General features: G+C 38.2%; 1 protein-coding gene across 2 annotated transcripts in view; it reads right to left on the bottom strand.

Moving 5' to 3' along the window:
- The window catches only part of LOC126777854 (ATP-binding cassette sub-family D member), a 105,637-nt gene that overhangs the window by 7,697 nt on the left and 83,265 nt on the right, over positions 1-14,675 (bottom strand). For both annotated transcript variants that reach the window (XM_050501090.1, XM_050501091.1), the window contains 7 exons: positions 9,481-9,606; positions 8,558-8,759; positions 7,595-7,826; positions 6,138-6,277; positions 5,584-5,756; positions 4,908-5,082; positions 3,165-3,271 (listed from right to left, as the gene is read on the bottom strand). In XM_050501090.1, coding sequence (XP_050357047.1) covers positions 3,165-3,271; positions 4,908-5,082; positions 5,584-5,756; positions 6,138-6,277; positions 7,595-7,826; positions 8,558-8,759; positions 9,481-9,606 — 1,155 coding nt within the window. The remainder of the gene's footprint in view (positions 1-3,164; positions 3,272-4,907; positions 5,083-5,583; positions 5,757-6,137; positions 6,278-7,594; positions 7,827-8,557; positions 8,760-9,480; positions 9,607-14,675) is intronic.

Below are 14,675 nucleotides of genomic sequence, written 5' to 3'. Positions count from 1 at the left end.
CTCAACAAGATTATCAGAGCCCCATTTGGCGATGAGCTCTAACGTCCTATCGAGTTCAATGACAAGATCCTTCCGCCTCTCCTCGATTTCCGCTCGCCCAGCCACTGCGCGTCCGTGGTATCCACCATGCACTGTACTATCGTCTGCATAGCAATGTATGTTCCCAAGAGAGAGCATATCATTGATATGCAAAAGAAAGAGTGTGGGAGATAGCACAGATCCCTGGGGGACCCCAGCATTCACTACATAGAATTGTGAAGCGCAACCATCAACTAAAACACGAAGGCTACGCTTGTGTAGGAAGCTGGCAATCCAGGTGCATAGCTGGGCAGGCAGACCATATGCCGGCAGCTTGGAGAGAAGACTTCTGTGCCAGACCCTGTCGAAAGCCTTGGAGATATCGAGGCTGACAGCCAACGATTATCCATGCTTGTCGATAGCTTCACCCCAGAGGTGTGTTACGTACGCTAGAAGATCACCTGTGGACCGTTTTGGTCGAAACCCGTACTGACGATCATTAATTAAACAGTGATCTTCTAGGTAATGGATCAGTTGGTTGTTTAAAATCCGTTCCATCACCTTACAAAGTACTGAGGTGATAGCTATTGGCCGATAATTTGCCGGGTCAGACCGATCCCCTTTTTTGGGAACAGCTTGCACATTACCTCTTCTCCAAGCCTCCGGCACACATCCCGAAGAGAGAGAAAGTTGGAACAGGCGCGTTAACACAGGAGACAGCTCCGCTGCGCACTTCTTCAGCACTATGGCTGGTATTCCATCGGGACCACTAGCTTTCCGTACATCAAGTGATTGCAGCTCCGCACGCACATCACGTTGCCTGATTTTAATGTCAGGCATCGTATGGCCACATGAAGGTATTGTAGGTGGCAGCGCACTACAATCATCGATGACGGAATTATCGGCAAAAAGTTTAGCCAGGAGATAAGCTTGCTCTTGCGCACTGTGAGCTAGCGATCCGTCCGGATTTCTGAGCGGTGGCAGCGAAGGTTGGCAGAAATTGTTTTGCACAGACTTGAAACAAGAAACGGGAGCCCCTAGGATGCGAAACAAGGTCATGACCAATCTGTACAATGCGCTGTGCATCCGCTCTCGTGTATGCCTTTCTACAGGACTTGGAATTTTTATTGTAGTTTGCTTTCAGTGAGTCAATGTTACACGCCCCGCTAATGCAGCCGTTGATCCACTTGCGATATGCCGCCTGCTTAGATGATACAGAATCGGTACATTCACGAGTGAACCAACGGTTACGCGTACCCCTACTGACGAGATCTGAGCTAGGAATGTAGTATTCCATTCCCAACATGATCTCGTCAGCAACAGCAGCGGCACTAGCTGTCGGGTCATTCCCACTGAAGCAACGTTTCTTCCAAGGGACCGACGCATAGTAATCGCGCATACCGTCCCAATCTGCCGACTTATAGTGCCAAACGCGACGTTTGCATACCGCTAGAGGCGGCAGCTTAGCCTGTGGCACTCTGGTAGATATAAGGCTGTGATCCGAAGAGCCAAGAGGAGCCTGAACCACAACCTGATATTCCACCGAGTGAGAAGTCAGCAGAAGGTCCAGTAGAGAAGGTGCTTGCCCATCAATGTCTGGGATCCTGGTGGGCTGATCAACCAGTTAGGTCAAGTCATATGTGAGCAAAAGCATGAGCAGTCCTTCCAGCATGGTCAGTTTTGAGGGATTTCAACCATGATTCGTGGTGAGCATTAAAATCCCCCAAAAACACCAATTCCGCGTTAGGAAACTGCTCTTGCGCAGCATCGCCACCCGACTAAGATGGTCAAATAATCGGCTTGTCTCCAAGTCACCATTGTGGGATCTGTAGAGGCACACGTAGACTCGACTCTGACGAACCAGGTCCACACGTACCACCAACATGGAGAAGGAGGGGTCCTCCAAGCAGCGCAGTCGGTGACAGCAAACATCCGTCCTGACAAACAAGCATACTCCGGCTTTCGCTTTGCAGGATTCTTCAAGCGTGTAGCCGGGATAATTAAGGTAGCTGGTATCGGCAGGACGGAGTATTTGTGTCTCCGTGAGAAACAACATTGCTGGCCGTGCTGTCTCGAGATGGTGGTGGACAGCGTTGAGGTTAGCGTGGAGTCCACGGATGCTAGAGAACTCGACCTCAAACAGCGAGGGTATGGTGGGGGTGTGCACCGCTGTACGACCGTTATTTGTTTTGTTGCGCTACCATTTGGGAAAAAAATGGAAAAGAAACGTGAAGCGAGCGACGTATTGCCACGATAGGGACGGGCAAAGTGTGGAGGCGTGTTCCCCAAGTGGTTGCCAAAAGGAAAAATACACTGACCCGCCGGACGGAAGGACCCCCGAACCCCCCGGAAGGGGCCGCCGGGACCCCACCTTCCGGTCACCAACCGGCACGACGGTCCACCCCGAGATTATGCGTGGCCTGGTGGGGCAGCCTCGCGAGCTGGTTAGGCACGCTCGGGCCCCTGTACTATGCCACGGGCGGCCAGCGGAACAGCCGTTTCTTCGAGTCTCCCTGTCCGGCAGGTCAATACAGTTTCCCCCGGCATTGGTTCAACAGCCGTCTCCATTGGACCAACACCCATTGCGGCAATACTCGCTCGGGCACTGGCTGTACGCTGGCTGACCTCGAAACGCGGCTGCAACCCACTTCACGAGTTTTTCACCATGCGTACGGTGTTAACAAGCCAGGCGGATGTTTACCACCAGATGAGCAGATGGTCGCTCAGATATCCCTTAGTCGCCTCTTACGACACCCATGGGAACGAGAGGGGCAGTGAAATATATTCTTTCTCCGTCACTACACGGATAATTTGCTTCTATTATTTTTTTTTTATATTCGCCGGGAGGGCAAATGACTCTACTCCACCTGACGGTAAGTGGTAGTAGAGTCCAAACGCGACGACGGCCAGTACAGACGGGAAAAACGTTCTGCACTAGCCGCCTTCGCCTTGCCGGCCCGCAAGATGCCTCTTCCAACTCGTTTGAAGGAACCCGGGTTGTAAGAGGATATTATATTTTGACCTGCCTTTGGCCCTACCAATTTGTTGCCATTTGTAAAAAAAGCAACGAAAGCTCTGTGGCCCTTCAGACTAAAATGTCTCCTAAAACAAATGAAAAGGAAAAATAACAAAAACAGCTGACATACCTTGTAGCTGGACATCAGCCTCTCGATGGCGTCGGCGGCTGAATTGAGTAGGTTCCGAGACGTCGTCATATATTCTGTTCTCGCACTGATACCTTCTCCCGCTGAGCCTGTAGTAACACATTGAACTATCAGTCATGATCCAACTCAAAATAAAAAACCACACAAAATTAAAAAAAAATTGTTTCATCACTTTATTATACCAGAAATAAAACAATTACAAAAAAAATATAACTAATTATTATAGGCACGGTTGAGATATATCGAAGATTATTTATTGATTTATTTCAACACACCGAAAAGAGAATACATATATATATATATAAATAAGAGGTAGACATATACCATAATGCAAAAGCTAAGGACGCTAATTAAAAATCAAAATACCCCACAATTCCCATATAATTAGCTTTATTTTCCCTTGTACTTATATAACCAATTCTTAACTCTTCTATTATTTGCTGAAATTATGGAAATTTTAGCAATATTTTTTCTTGTACAATTTTTTACTAGAAAGATATCCTATCAATAAAATTTTAAAAGCAATCTACAAAAAGCCTAAATGGACTCCTGAACAAATAATATATAACATCTCTAAGCACTGTCATATTATTTTAAGTTTAGATACAACCTTAGGCTACATTCACACAGCCGTTCATTTTATCATATATGTATTGTATATGCATTGTATATGTCCATATACAATGGCACTAAGAAATATCAAATAAAATACTGGTGGTAGAGCTTTGTGCAAGCTCGTCTGGGTAGGTACCACTCACTCATCAGATATTATACCGCAAAACAGCAGTACTTGGTATTGTTGTGTTCCGGTTTGAAGGGTGAGTGAGCCAGTGTAATTACAGGCACAAGGGAGATAACATCTTAGTTCCCAAGGTTGGTGACGCATTGGTAAGCGAAGGTTAACATTTCTTACAATGAAAATGTCTATGGGCGTTGGTGACCACTTACCATAAGGTGGCCCATATGCTCGTCCGCCTTCCTATTTTATAATATATATAGCAACCGTACACCGCCAATGCGTCAACTTTGGCAACTAAGTTGTTATGTCGCTTGTACCTGTAGTGACACTGATCCACTCACTTTTCAAACCGGAATATAAAAATACTAATATTACTGTTTGGCGGTAGAATATATGATGAGTACCCACTTACAAGTATGTAAAATAATTTTAAAGTGATATTTATATTTAGGTCCGGGTACTGATTAAAAAAAATTGATTCGTTTTGCCCACAGATAATAGAATTGTCGAATTACCACACTATTGCCGTTATTCGAAGTAATCTGAGCTTAGTTGACTTTAATTGCTATTTATATGGAATCCTGATTACCGTCACTAGAGGGCGCTGTTTTAATTCCATACAACTCGGAGTTACGTCAACACTGATAAGTAGCAAGCCGATTGTTTTTTTTTTCTGAATTATGACATCTTGTAGACAATTCTACTAGCCGTAAGGAAAAATAATAGTTCTTAAGTATAGAGTGAATTAAGCAGATATAAATGTAATCTAGAACGAATACATTTTCGTTTTTTATATTTTCATTCAGTCTAGTAATGCTTTTTATAAGATTTTTGTTGGAGCCTCACTTGAATATTGAGAAGAGACTTAAAGCGTTACAATATCTTTAAATGTTATAATTATTATAGTCAATGTCACTTATCACATTTCTGTTCTGCTTACAAATAATACAAATAACAAAAAATCAGCATTGAAAAATATAACTCACCATCAATCCTGGTTCCAGTGAGGATGGGTAACGCCAGCATCACCATGCCGGTGCCGGACCACACGTACTTCATGCAGAACTGCTCCAACATCACGTACCATAGCTTCTTGTTGAAGACTGACGTCATCTGAGTCACCAGTTCTTTATATGCCGACTGCAGCTGTCCGAGTTCCACCTGGAACGAAGGAATGCCGTTTACAAATTAATATTGCTTATTTCAAAGTTGTAAGTTAATTGTAAAAAAATTAAATAGTAAATTGAACAAATAGGATATATTCTCAAATATTCTTTTAGCAATTTTTTTCAAAGCAATATTGGAATATCCTGGAACTTTTCCTGTGCTCTGATCCTGATCCTCTCAACATGAGAAGTTTTGGAGCTTATCCCCATACGCTGTTCCAATGCGCATTGGCAGATACACGTGTGGTAGAATCACATTCGACACGTGTAGTTTTTTCTTCTAATTCATTTAGACACCCAGTTAAGCTTTGGTTAAGGTTATTTTTTTCTAGCCACTGAACCTTTGCCCCTTTTTACATAACAGTAACTTTTTATTTGTTTTTTGCTTATAATTTTATAAGCTCTCTGTTGTGAAACTTTGAGCGTGATGAGAGTATATCACGTCTCCTGTAACGTGTAGTTAACATTTTGCTATATTTATATGTAACAGCCTTACCTTATGTCCACCATAAAATGCGACTTCTTCAGCATGAGCAATAAGTCGCGAATGGACGTGTCTCAGGTTAGCCTTCATCCTCGCCTCCTCACCAGCCAGGGCTCCGAACCTTGGACTGAGCAGACGCAATAGCTGACCGGTAAGGCAGATGACCACCGTTGACATACCGGGACCTGTGAAATGGTTAAAAAATATTAAGCTATGATGAAATTTAAAAAAAAAAACAGCGTTTTCATTTTATAATTTTTTTTTCTAATCCTAATAATGTATTCGACGATATTAGTTTGTCTTGTTATGCTAAAAAAATATATATTTTAAATAATCGGAAGTCAATGTCAAATTCTTAATGGTTATTTTTTTATCATAAATCTACTATCGACGCAAAAAAAAATCCCCAGATCTAAAAAGAAACGCCGAAAGAAAACTCAGCGGTGTTTTTACGTCAAAAATATTCACAATGAAATGAATTACATTATTATATGTTATATGTTATACTGTTACTGAATTACATTGGGTGTTATCATGTAAAAATTAGCTGTTTTTCTGATATTTACCTAAGAAAATATTTCCCTTCATTTTGCTGGAGTAACTGGCGAGAGTCAGCACAATGAGGAGCAGATCGAAGCAGGGCTTCGTCAGCGAACTATATAAGTGGGCAACTGATTGTGTAAACACTGATACGTCTTCTGTTAACCTGGAAATAGAAATAAGATAGATAAAATCAGGATTATCCAACTAAATCATCATATAATCAAAACTTACTAGAAATTATTACATACAACACGATTCAATTGTCTTCTCATTATCAAACAAATTGTACCTATTGGAGGTTTATAAATCTGAAATGGCATTTATAATCGATCCACCAATCGGGCTATTCAAAATGTTCGTTTTCAATATAGTGTCTATAAAGTTTTGTTTTCTTAAAAACAGTTGGGAGAGAAACGGTACTTATATATTGAATATGTATAAAGAGTAATATTCCCACATAGAAATCCCAGAAATCCCACATAGGTTCCCGAGAAACATAACTGTTTAAAGTCTTGATAAGTGATAAAAATACAAATTTTAATTTGTCTTTACTTTTTAATATGTCTACTGAGGTTTTATGTCTTATGTTATTTTTAGTCTTAAAGCAACAATGAGTTGGATTTGTAACTAGATATATCCAAGATGGAATCCAATCTAAATATATAAAAATAGTGTTAGTTATATATTTACGTATATAAACCACTTAAGTATGTAAATCTTATACATTATATTTATTAGTAATATTAATTAGTATGAGACATAAGTTTTTTTGGAATATGATTTTAAAATTTACTTTAAGTTCGTGCACTTTTTATCTTCCTACATGTATGTACTTCTCTTGGTACCTTAAAGATGAAGATAAAGTTTGAATAAATCCGCCTTAGAACACTTAAATTGATTTATATTGTTTAATCCCTTAATGATAATTTGTGTTCATCAAAGAGACTTACAACAACAAAAAAGCTAGTAACAGATACTTGGTGAAAGTATATTGAAAATATAACTAAGAATGTTTGACTTTCACCATTTATATGAGAGGAAAATAATCAGAGCGCAAAATTTAGCAAAGCACACTTTGATACTCATAAGGCTTTCATATTATATCATATTTTTAGACAATTACGTCACATCGTTTAGCTATTTCAACATTTTCGGAGCCTCGATGTTCTGAAAATTTTCTTCAATAAAGAAAATTAAAATTTATTAAAACTTCAAAAGCCATGGCAAGTTACCAAATATTAGCTGATGGTAACCAACATTGTACGATAGCTAGTATTGTGGTGATCGAGCCATAACTGTAAATAACATTTCGTGATTTGGAAATTGGTAGTGTACACTCTCATGTTTTGGAAAGCACTTGACGTTGAGCCTGGTTCTTAATTCTCTTTTACACTGGCTCATTATCTCACTCTGCCCTTTGGAATACAACACCACAAATATCTTTAATAGTAGAACCTGTAGTATTCAGACAATTGCTTACCTATGATCCGCATTTTCTATTCTGGCATCAAGATTGGCCACTCTGTAGTAGGTCTGGTTCTTGAAGTAGAGCTCGTAGGCGTGATTCACGAGACGAGTCCTGAAGGCGAGTGCCAGTCTACTCTCCAGGTAACGAATCATGGAGTTGATGAAGGTCGCTGGTATCGCGATACCAAACCATTGTATGAGGAGAGCGGAGAACGCGCGTAAGTCCTTTTGGACTATGTGTTTCACTGTAACGACAAATCACAAGTTAATCTCTAATTTTGCCATTAAAAAAAACAATATGAATGGGCATGATAATATAATCAATATAGACATTATAAATAATAAGCCATAATACTAAAAAAAAAATATTATTTCCTTGAGCTTAAATGACACTTATTTATTATTCCTGATGTTAATTTCGGAGAAAATACTTACATATCAAATGATGTTGACGTCATTGATACGGCGGAATGAGGTGAAACTTTTGCCTGTGCATTTACTTTTAATGGATTCCAATGATAAACGTGTAACATGTCAAACTATATTAAACAAGGTTTTGGTTAGTGTTTAAAAAATCCTGCCGTAATCTTTTAGATACCTCATTGCAATGTAATGCAAAATAAGATATGAATATTTCGGGGATATTAACCGAACTCATTTAAATTAAATTTTAACAAATCAACAACAGACGACAACTACTAGAGCACTGACAAGCGTTTAAATCTTTTTAGAATTCCCGAATTTCAAATTCCAATTTATTAGCGAGACAAGCTTTTTCGAAAATTATTAAAAACGTCGGTATCCTTTTTATATTTATTCATATTAATAATATTCAACATGATTACATTTGTATTATAAATTGATTCTTTAGCTTAAAGAGTTAAGGTATAATATAGAAAAACATATATTAAGAGATATGAAATTAAATCACATAACAGCTTTAATAAGTTCAATTAAACATTTAATTAAAACTCACCGATAGAACCTTCCAAGGAAGCTACATATATCGACAGGAAGGTCCTAGAGAAGAGGCAGACTGTATGAGCGGCCAGCAGTGCAACTTCATGGCTGCGGAACCCTGGAACCATGATCTTCGCGAGGCTGACCAGCTGTCTGAGGAATTCCAAATTGAGACCTGGTACGTGCTCCTCGACTGATTGTGTTTCATCAGCATCTTCCTGAAAATATCAAAACAAAACCAATATTTAATTTTAAATTCAAAACAATTATTAAAGTTAAAAATATTTATTATCCCAAGAGTTTGTATCTTACCCTACTTTTGTGGAGAACACAGAAAGCTTATATTACCACCCTGCTCCAAAGCGTGGATACCATGGCATATTGATATGCAACACAAATATAGTTTTCCTTACGATATTTCCCTGCACAGCTGAGCACGAAATCATTATAAAAAAAAAAAACAAAGTCTACCCGCTGCGTCTAGTCTGTTTGCGACAAATTCAAAATCATTCAAACGGATATTGGTAAGGTTTTCACCAATGGACGGAATGAAATGATCCTGATGAAGGTATATAATTAATTATGGTTTTGTATACATTGGCTGTAATTTGACATTGGAGTTATATGTATTACGATATACATACGTATATACATAAACGATTTATGTCGACCCTTATTCTACGCGTGCGAAGCTGAGACGGGTAGCTAGTGTATTATAAACATATATTAAGCACATAAATCTTCGGTTAAGAATCACTGAATTCTCACTTCTTTTCGAGCCACTGGATAAAATTTATCCTCGATCAAAATTACATAGGATCACTACGGTATATGGTGATATGCATGGTGGTAGATATTCAGGTCAATGACATCTACCCAGATGGGTCAGGAACAAAACTAGTCATGTTCCATTTGTGCGTTATAACATTTTCAACTTACAATGTTTTGCTTGTTATCTGTATCCGCATCCCCTCTGCACAGAGCGCACTGCTCGGCCCCACAGCGCCCTCCACACGTCTGTGTTCCACCACTCTCCACCGGTTGAAGCTGACCGTTCTTTGCGATCTGAAACAAAACGGGAACTACTTCTAAGAAATGTTTTTTTTTTTTTGTTTCATTAAACTTTTCGAAGAAACAATTAATATATAATAAAATAACTGACTGACTGACATATCAACGCAAGTACTCGAGCTAGCACCAAAAAAATTTTACACACCTAACAGGTTTACAGTAAGGAAGGATTTGTTTTTAATTTGACCTCTAAAGTATAATAAATAAAGGAGATCGGCTAACATATAAGAGACACGTTGATTTTGAGGATGATAATTAAATATATTACATAAATAACGAAAAACCAAACCGACAACAAAAAACTAACAAAATAAATCGGATGTAATAAAACACGTCACAAACTTAATCTCATATAGACTAGTCCAATACACTCTTTGCTCTTAAAATGTAAATATAATTAATTTTCAATACACACTGAAACACGCACTGGACTTGGTCGTGTATGTTGGTTTTTTATTTAGTTTTAGGTTGTTTAGATTAGTTGTAGGTGAGCAAATTTATGTAGAAAATAAGTTTCATTATTATCTAAACAATTCGTCATTAATTAAATATTATCCTAGAACATATGTTGCTTAGTTATGTTTAATATACATCGCGTTTCTAGTGTTTAACACGTTATACGTCATCATGTCATTCGATTAATACTAAATGCACATGCAAATGTTCCCACTCCTTCCACTGTTGAAGTGACGTGAGTGAAATTTGCGACATAAAATTAAAATTTCATTTCTCAGAGAATAAATATTCACAGCGATTTAGACGACGATCAAAACGACTGAGTTCAGAGAGTATATCACCAACTTCCAATATCCAAGCTAATATTCTTGACAAAAAAAACAGTAACTTAGTTATAGTGGTCTGAACCGTGACTCGAAACAACGAATATAACCCTAAAAGCTAGACCAACAAATATGAGGCAGTACGACTATAAAAACGCTTGAAGAAAATAACCGGTTTAAACTGGCTTGTATCAGAAAACAGTAGAAGAGGAAACGTTTGCAACATCAAAAGTCAAGACTCAAGAATAATTTCACCAGACAGCCAATGGCAAGAGAAGTTGAGTGCTCGCATGATGTACCTTCGCCTAAATACCGCGATAAATTAAAACAATTAAAAAAAAAAACTCTGACATTTACATACGGATATTTAAAAACGACAGGCAATGTTTTATATGTACGTTATTAATACTCTGTACGGAAAATATCAGAATGAGGAAGCAAGCCTTGAATAATCTAGTGAAAAATATATTATAAATTAAAATAAAAGAAAAAATAAACGCATCCCATCTACTAACCGTATGCTTATTCATTAAAACGAATGTTTCTCAGTGGTCGGAATTCGACCACAGTCGTAATTGAAAAATTGAGAAAATCACACATGAATTTGTCTCTTGCGAACATATTTACTTTCCTTTATTCCATTTTTTTATATATTTTTTGTATAAATAATATATATTAAAATAAAATCCGTCCGTGGAGTCGCACTGCTCGGCAATAATCTCGCTTAGAGATTACAATCAGTACTTGTTCCTTTTTCGATACATTTGTTCACTAAACAAAAAATATAGTTAAATTTACTTAAATATGTATAAAAAGATATATATATATATATATATATTTAAAGTTTGGCATACCGTTTCTCACTGAGATTCAACCTGTTATCATCCAGGTGTAAACAAGTGTAGCTTCGTTACATAAAAACTAACATAACGTATGTATTACGTATTATACTCGTATGTATATAAATATAATATACAGTGACATATATAAAAGTACTTGCTAATAGGGCTTGCTAACTGTTATATAGGTTTTAGGAGAGTTTGCGCACTACGCAATTTAACATAGAAGGACGTAGTGTACCAGCTGTTCGCCGTTTTAAAACTAATGCGCATGTAACGTTAGATAAGGTGGACCGCTATCTATGTGTTTATATATCTATTTATGAACGTCTCCTTCGCATCGGATATCATATGAACAAATGGAATAATATATATGCAAGCTATTTTCATTCTAAGCACCTGATAATAATTTACATTGGATTCGCTCCATCTCTATACCCTATTCCAATCGAAGGAGTAAAGATAGACAAATTTTAGATTTATATATTCCATGCGATTTACTATGTCTGCTGTATTATGCACTACAAACAGTACTTGATTAATTTACCTATTTTTAATACAACACTATTGCAAATAACTATTTTAATTATACTTCCAAATTTCCGATTAAACCTTCGCGGACATTCAAAACGCCTTTTTATCTCTTCAAAAAAGTGAGAGGATTAGCCCAGCAGTGGGACATTCACAGGCTGTTATGGTTTATCGCTAATCCTTAATAAATATCATAGATTAATTATTGGAGATGTCGACCAATAACGTCAAAAATGTTTATTTGTCTTTGATCCTCTTGTGGTTAGAATATGCGATAAAAAGAATATTAGGTTTTTGTAGCGGAGAAGTACCAGTGGCTAGTTTAAAACCTGAGCAAAGAGAAATTAATATTAAATAAAATTAATCATTATAAATTTGTACATCAGCTACACTAAAATATTCGAAGAATGCAAGAGTACCGGAAATTGCATAATTTTTAAATAGTAATGATATTGTAAAAATAGCTGTCCACTGCTGGGCGAAGGCTTTCTCCTCCCCTTGAGGAGTAGATTGCTCCAATTATCCCCCATTGATACACTTGCAACAGAATTCCATCCAACTCGTTCTGTTTTCCTCACGATGTTTCCTTAACCATCGAGCACGAGATTAATTATTATAAAAAAAGTTAAGCAATTGAAATATAATTATGCTTGCCTGGATTTGACCTTCAGTTCACCATTCATCCTTTAGCCAATAAGCCATCTCATTTAATTGCTCTCTATTTATTTATTTTTAAATATTTTAACAGAAGCCAGGCATAGCAGTTTGTTTATATAAACACATTAGCGCTTGGAATTAAAAAAAAAGCAAAATTTTGTTGTATGTGAGGCGAGGTCGGCGTTCACGTAACAGTCTCGTAATGAGATACGTAACCACTTGCTATATTCGTGTAGACGTCATGTTTATAAATCTTTATTATTTTTTATTACTTAAATGTAAATAAACTTGTGATTTCTTATTGATTGTGTTTACGAGATGACTTTATAAGCTAATCGATCGCTTCATTGATATTGTATTTAAGAATTGAATTATTAAACATTTTAAGTTTTCAAACCTTTTTAAAAACAAGTTTATAGATTTTAAGAAACTTTGGGGTTTGATCTTTAAGAAGCTTTTGGTTTTGAAATTAATAAATTGAAATGTAGCAAAAATACTAGCAATAAGTGCGTAGCTTAAAATTAGATTGTAAAACATTTAAACACACATTAACGTCAACGAATTAAGTTAAATAAATGCTTCTATATAATAATTTGGTGACCGAGCTTCACTCAGCAATTTTATCGTGTTATTTTTTTACAAATACTATTATGTATATATATGTCGATGACATATTGTTTTTTTATTATTTTTATATAAATAAAATAAGTATTTTTCGAAAGGCTCAATAGCTTTTTTATTGGCTAGACCCGGGGTTTGTATTCAAGGATCTTGATCTATCGCGTTATAGGCAAGCCACTAGATCAACGACAAACAAAACTACCACAATAATACGAATGATAAATAATAATAATAATTGGTGTTGGTATTTTGTGCAAATCCATATACGTCATACGCCAAGTCTATATACGTATATGTGGGATGTAAGGAACGGTTAATATTTCTTACAACGCCCATGCCCCAAAGCTTCCGTTCTCCGCGTTCCGCATCCACGTTGGTTTAGCGAATAATTTATATACAAATCCTAAGGTTCTGTGATTAAATCCCGGTTCAAGCCACTTAAACATATTTCTGACTCGTATAATGACGTCATTGGAAGCGCAATACTCAATAATAATATAACGCACATATATGGTGCCGTGGAGTACCGGCTTAGAATAGTACTCCCCCAATCTCATCCCGTGGGTGTCGTAAGAGGCGACTGAGGGACGGGGAAAAGGGGGGATGGGCAGCAGCGTCCCCCCTCCCATAAACATCTTACCCCCTACTGCGCTCGCCAACACGCCTGCCCAGCGCGGCGAGTATGGGCAAACCCCTCCCTAAATGGCAGATGCGCCCAAAAAAAAGGCCCCCAGTTACCGGCAAGCCCGCTAGGCCCGACCAAGGTAGCGGTCGCGGTATCGGCAGGGCAGGGGGTGCTAAGAATCACCGGTTCACGGCAGGCTACCGTATAAAGCGACTGAAAATGGCAACGTATAATGGACGCTCGATGAGGCTGGACCATCACCTCGCCGAATTAGAAGTAGAGTTAAGTCATATAAACTGGCATATACTGGGGTTATCTGAAGTCCGAAGACAGGGGGAGGACACGATAACTCTAGAGTCCGGTAACTTACTCTACTTCAGCGAAGGTGATAACCTCTCCCAGGGTGGTGTCGGTTTTCTAGTCAAAAAGGATCTCATTAGCAGCATTGTGGAAATCAGTAGTGTGTCGAACCGGGTAGCGTACCTTGTCCTAAAACTTTCCGACAGGTACTCCCTGAAGGTCGTACAGGTATATGCGCCAACTTCGACATACTCTGATGATGTGGTCGAAGCGATGTACGAGGACATCGCAAAGGCCCTCAACGACACCTCGAGGGCCCACTACAATGTTGTTATGGGAGACTTTAATGCTAAAGTGGGAGTACAAGATAGCGGTGAATCGAAAGTCGGACCTTACGGCTTGGGCTGCAGAAATCACAGGGGGCAAATGCTGGTAAACTTTCTCGAAGCGCAGGGGCTTTTTTTGATGAATTCTTTCTTTCAAAAAAAGCCTCAGAGGAGGTGGACCTGGCGAAGCCCCGATAACGTGACAAGGAACGAGATAGACTTTATCATTTCGAATAAAAGGCACATATTTAGAGATGTTTCAGTGATCAACAGGTTTAATACCGGAAGTGATCACCGCTTGGTTCGAGGCACTCTAAATATCAACTTAAAAGCCGAAAGATCGAGAATGATGAGGTCTACTCTCCGACCTACCATGCTCCAAGCT

This window comes from Nymphalis io, chromosome 24 (genome assembly GCF_905147045.1).
Source record: "Nymphalis io chromosome 24, ilAglIoxx1.1, whole genome shotgun sequence".
In the NCBI taxonomy this organism is placed as follows: domain Eukaryota; kingdom Metazoa; phylum Arthropoda; class Insecta; order Lepidoptera; family Nymphalidae; genus Nymphalis; species Nymphalis io.
Note: the sequence above shows the minus strand (reverse complement) of the source record. Positions and strands in the feature narration are given on the sequence as shown.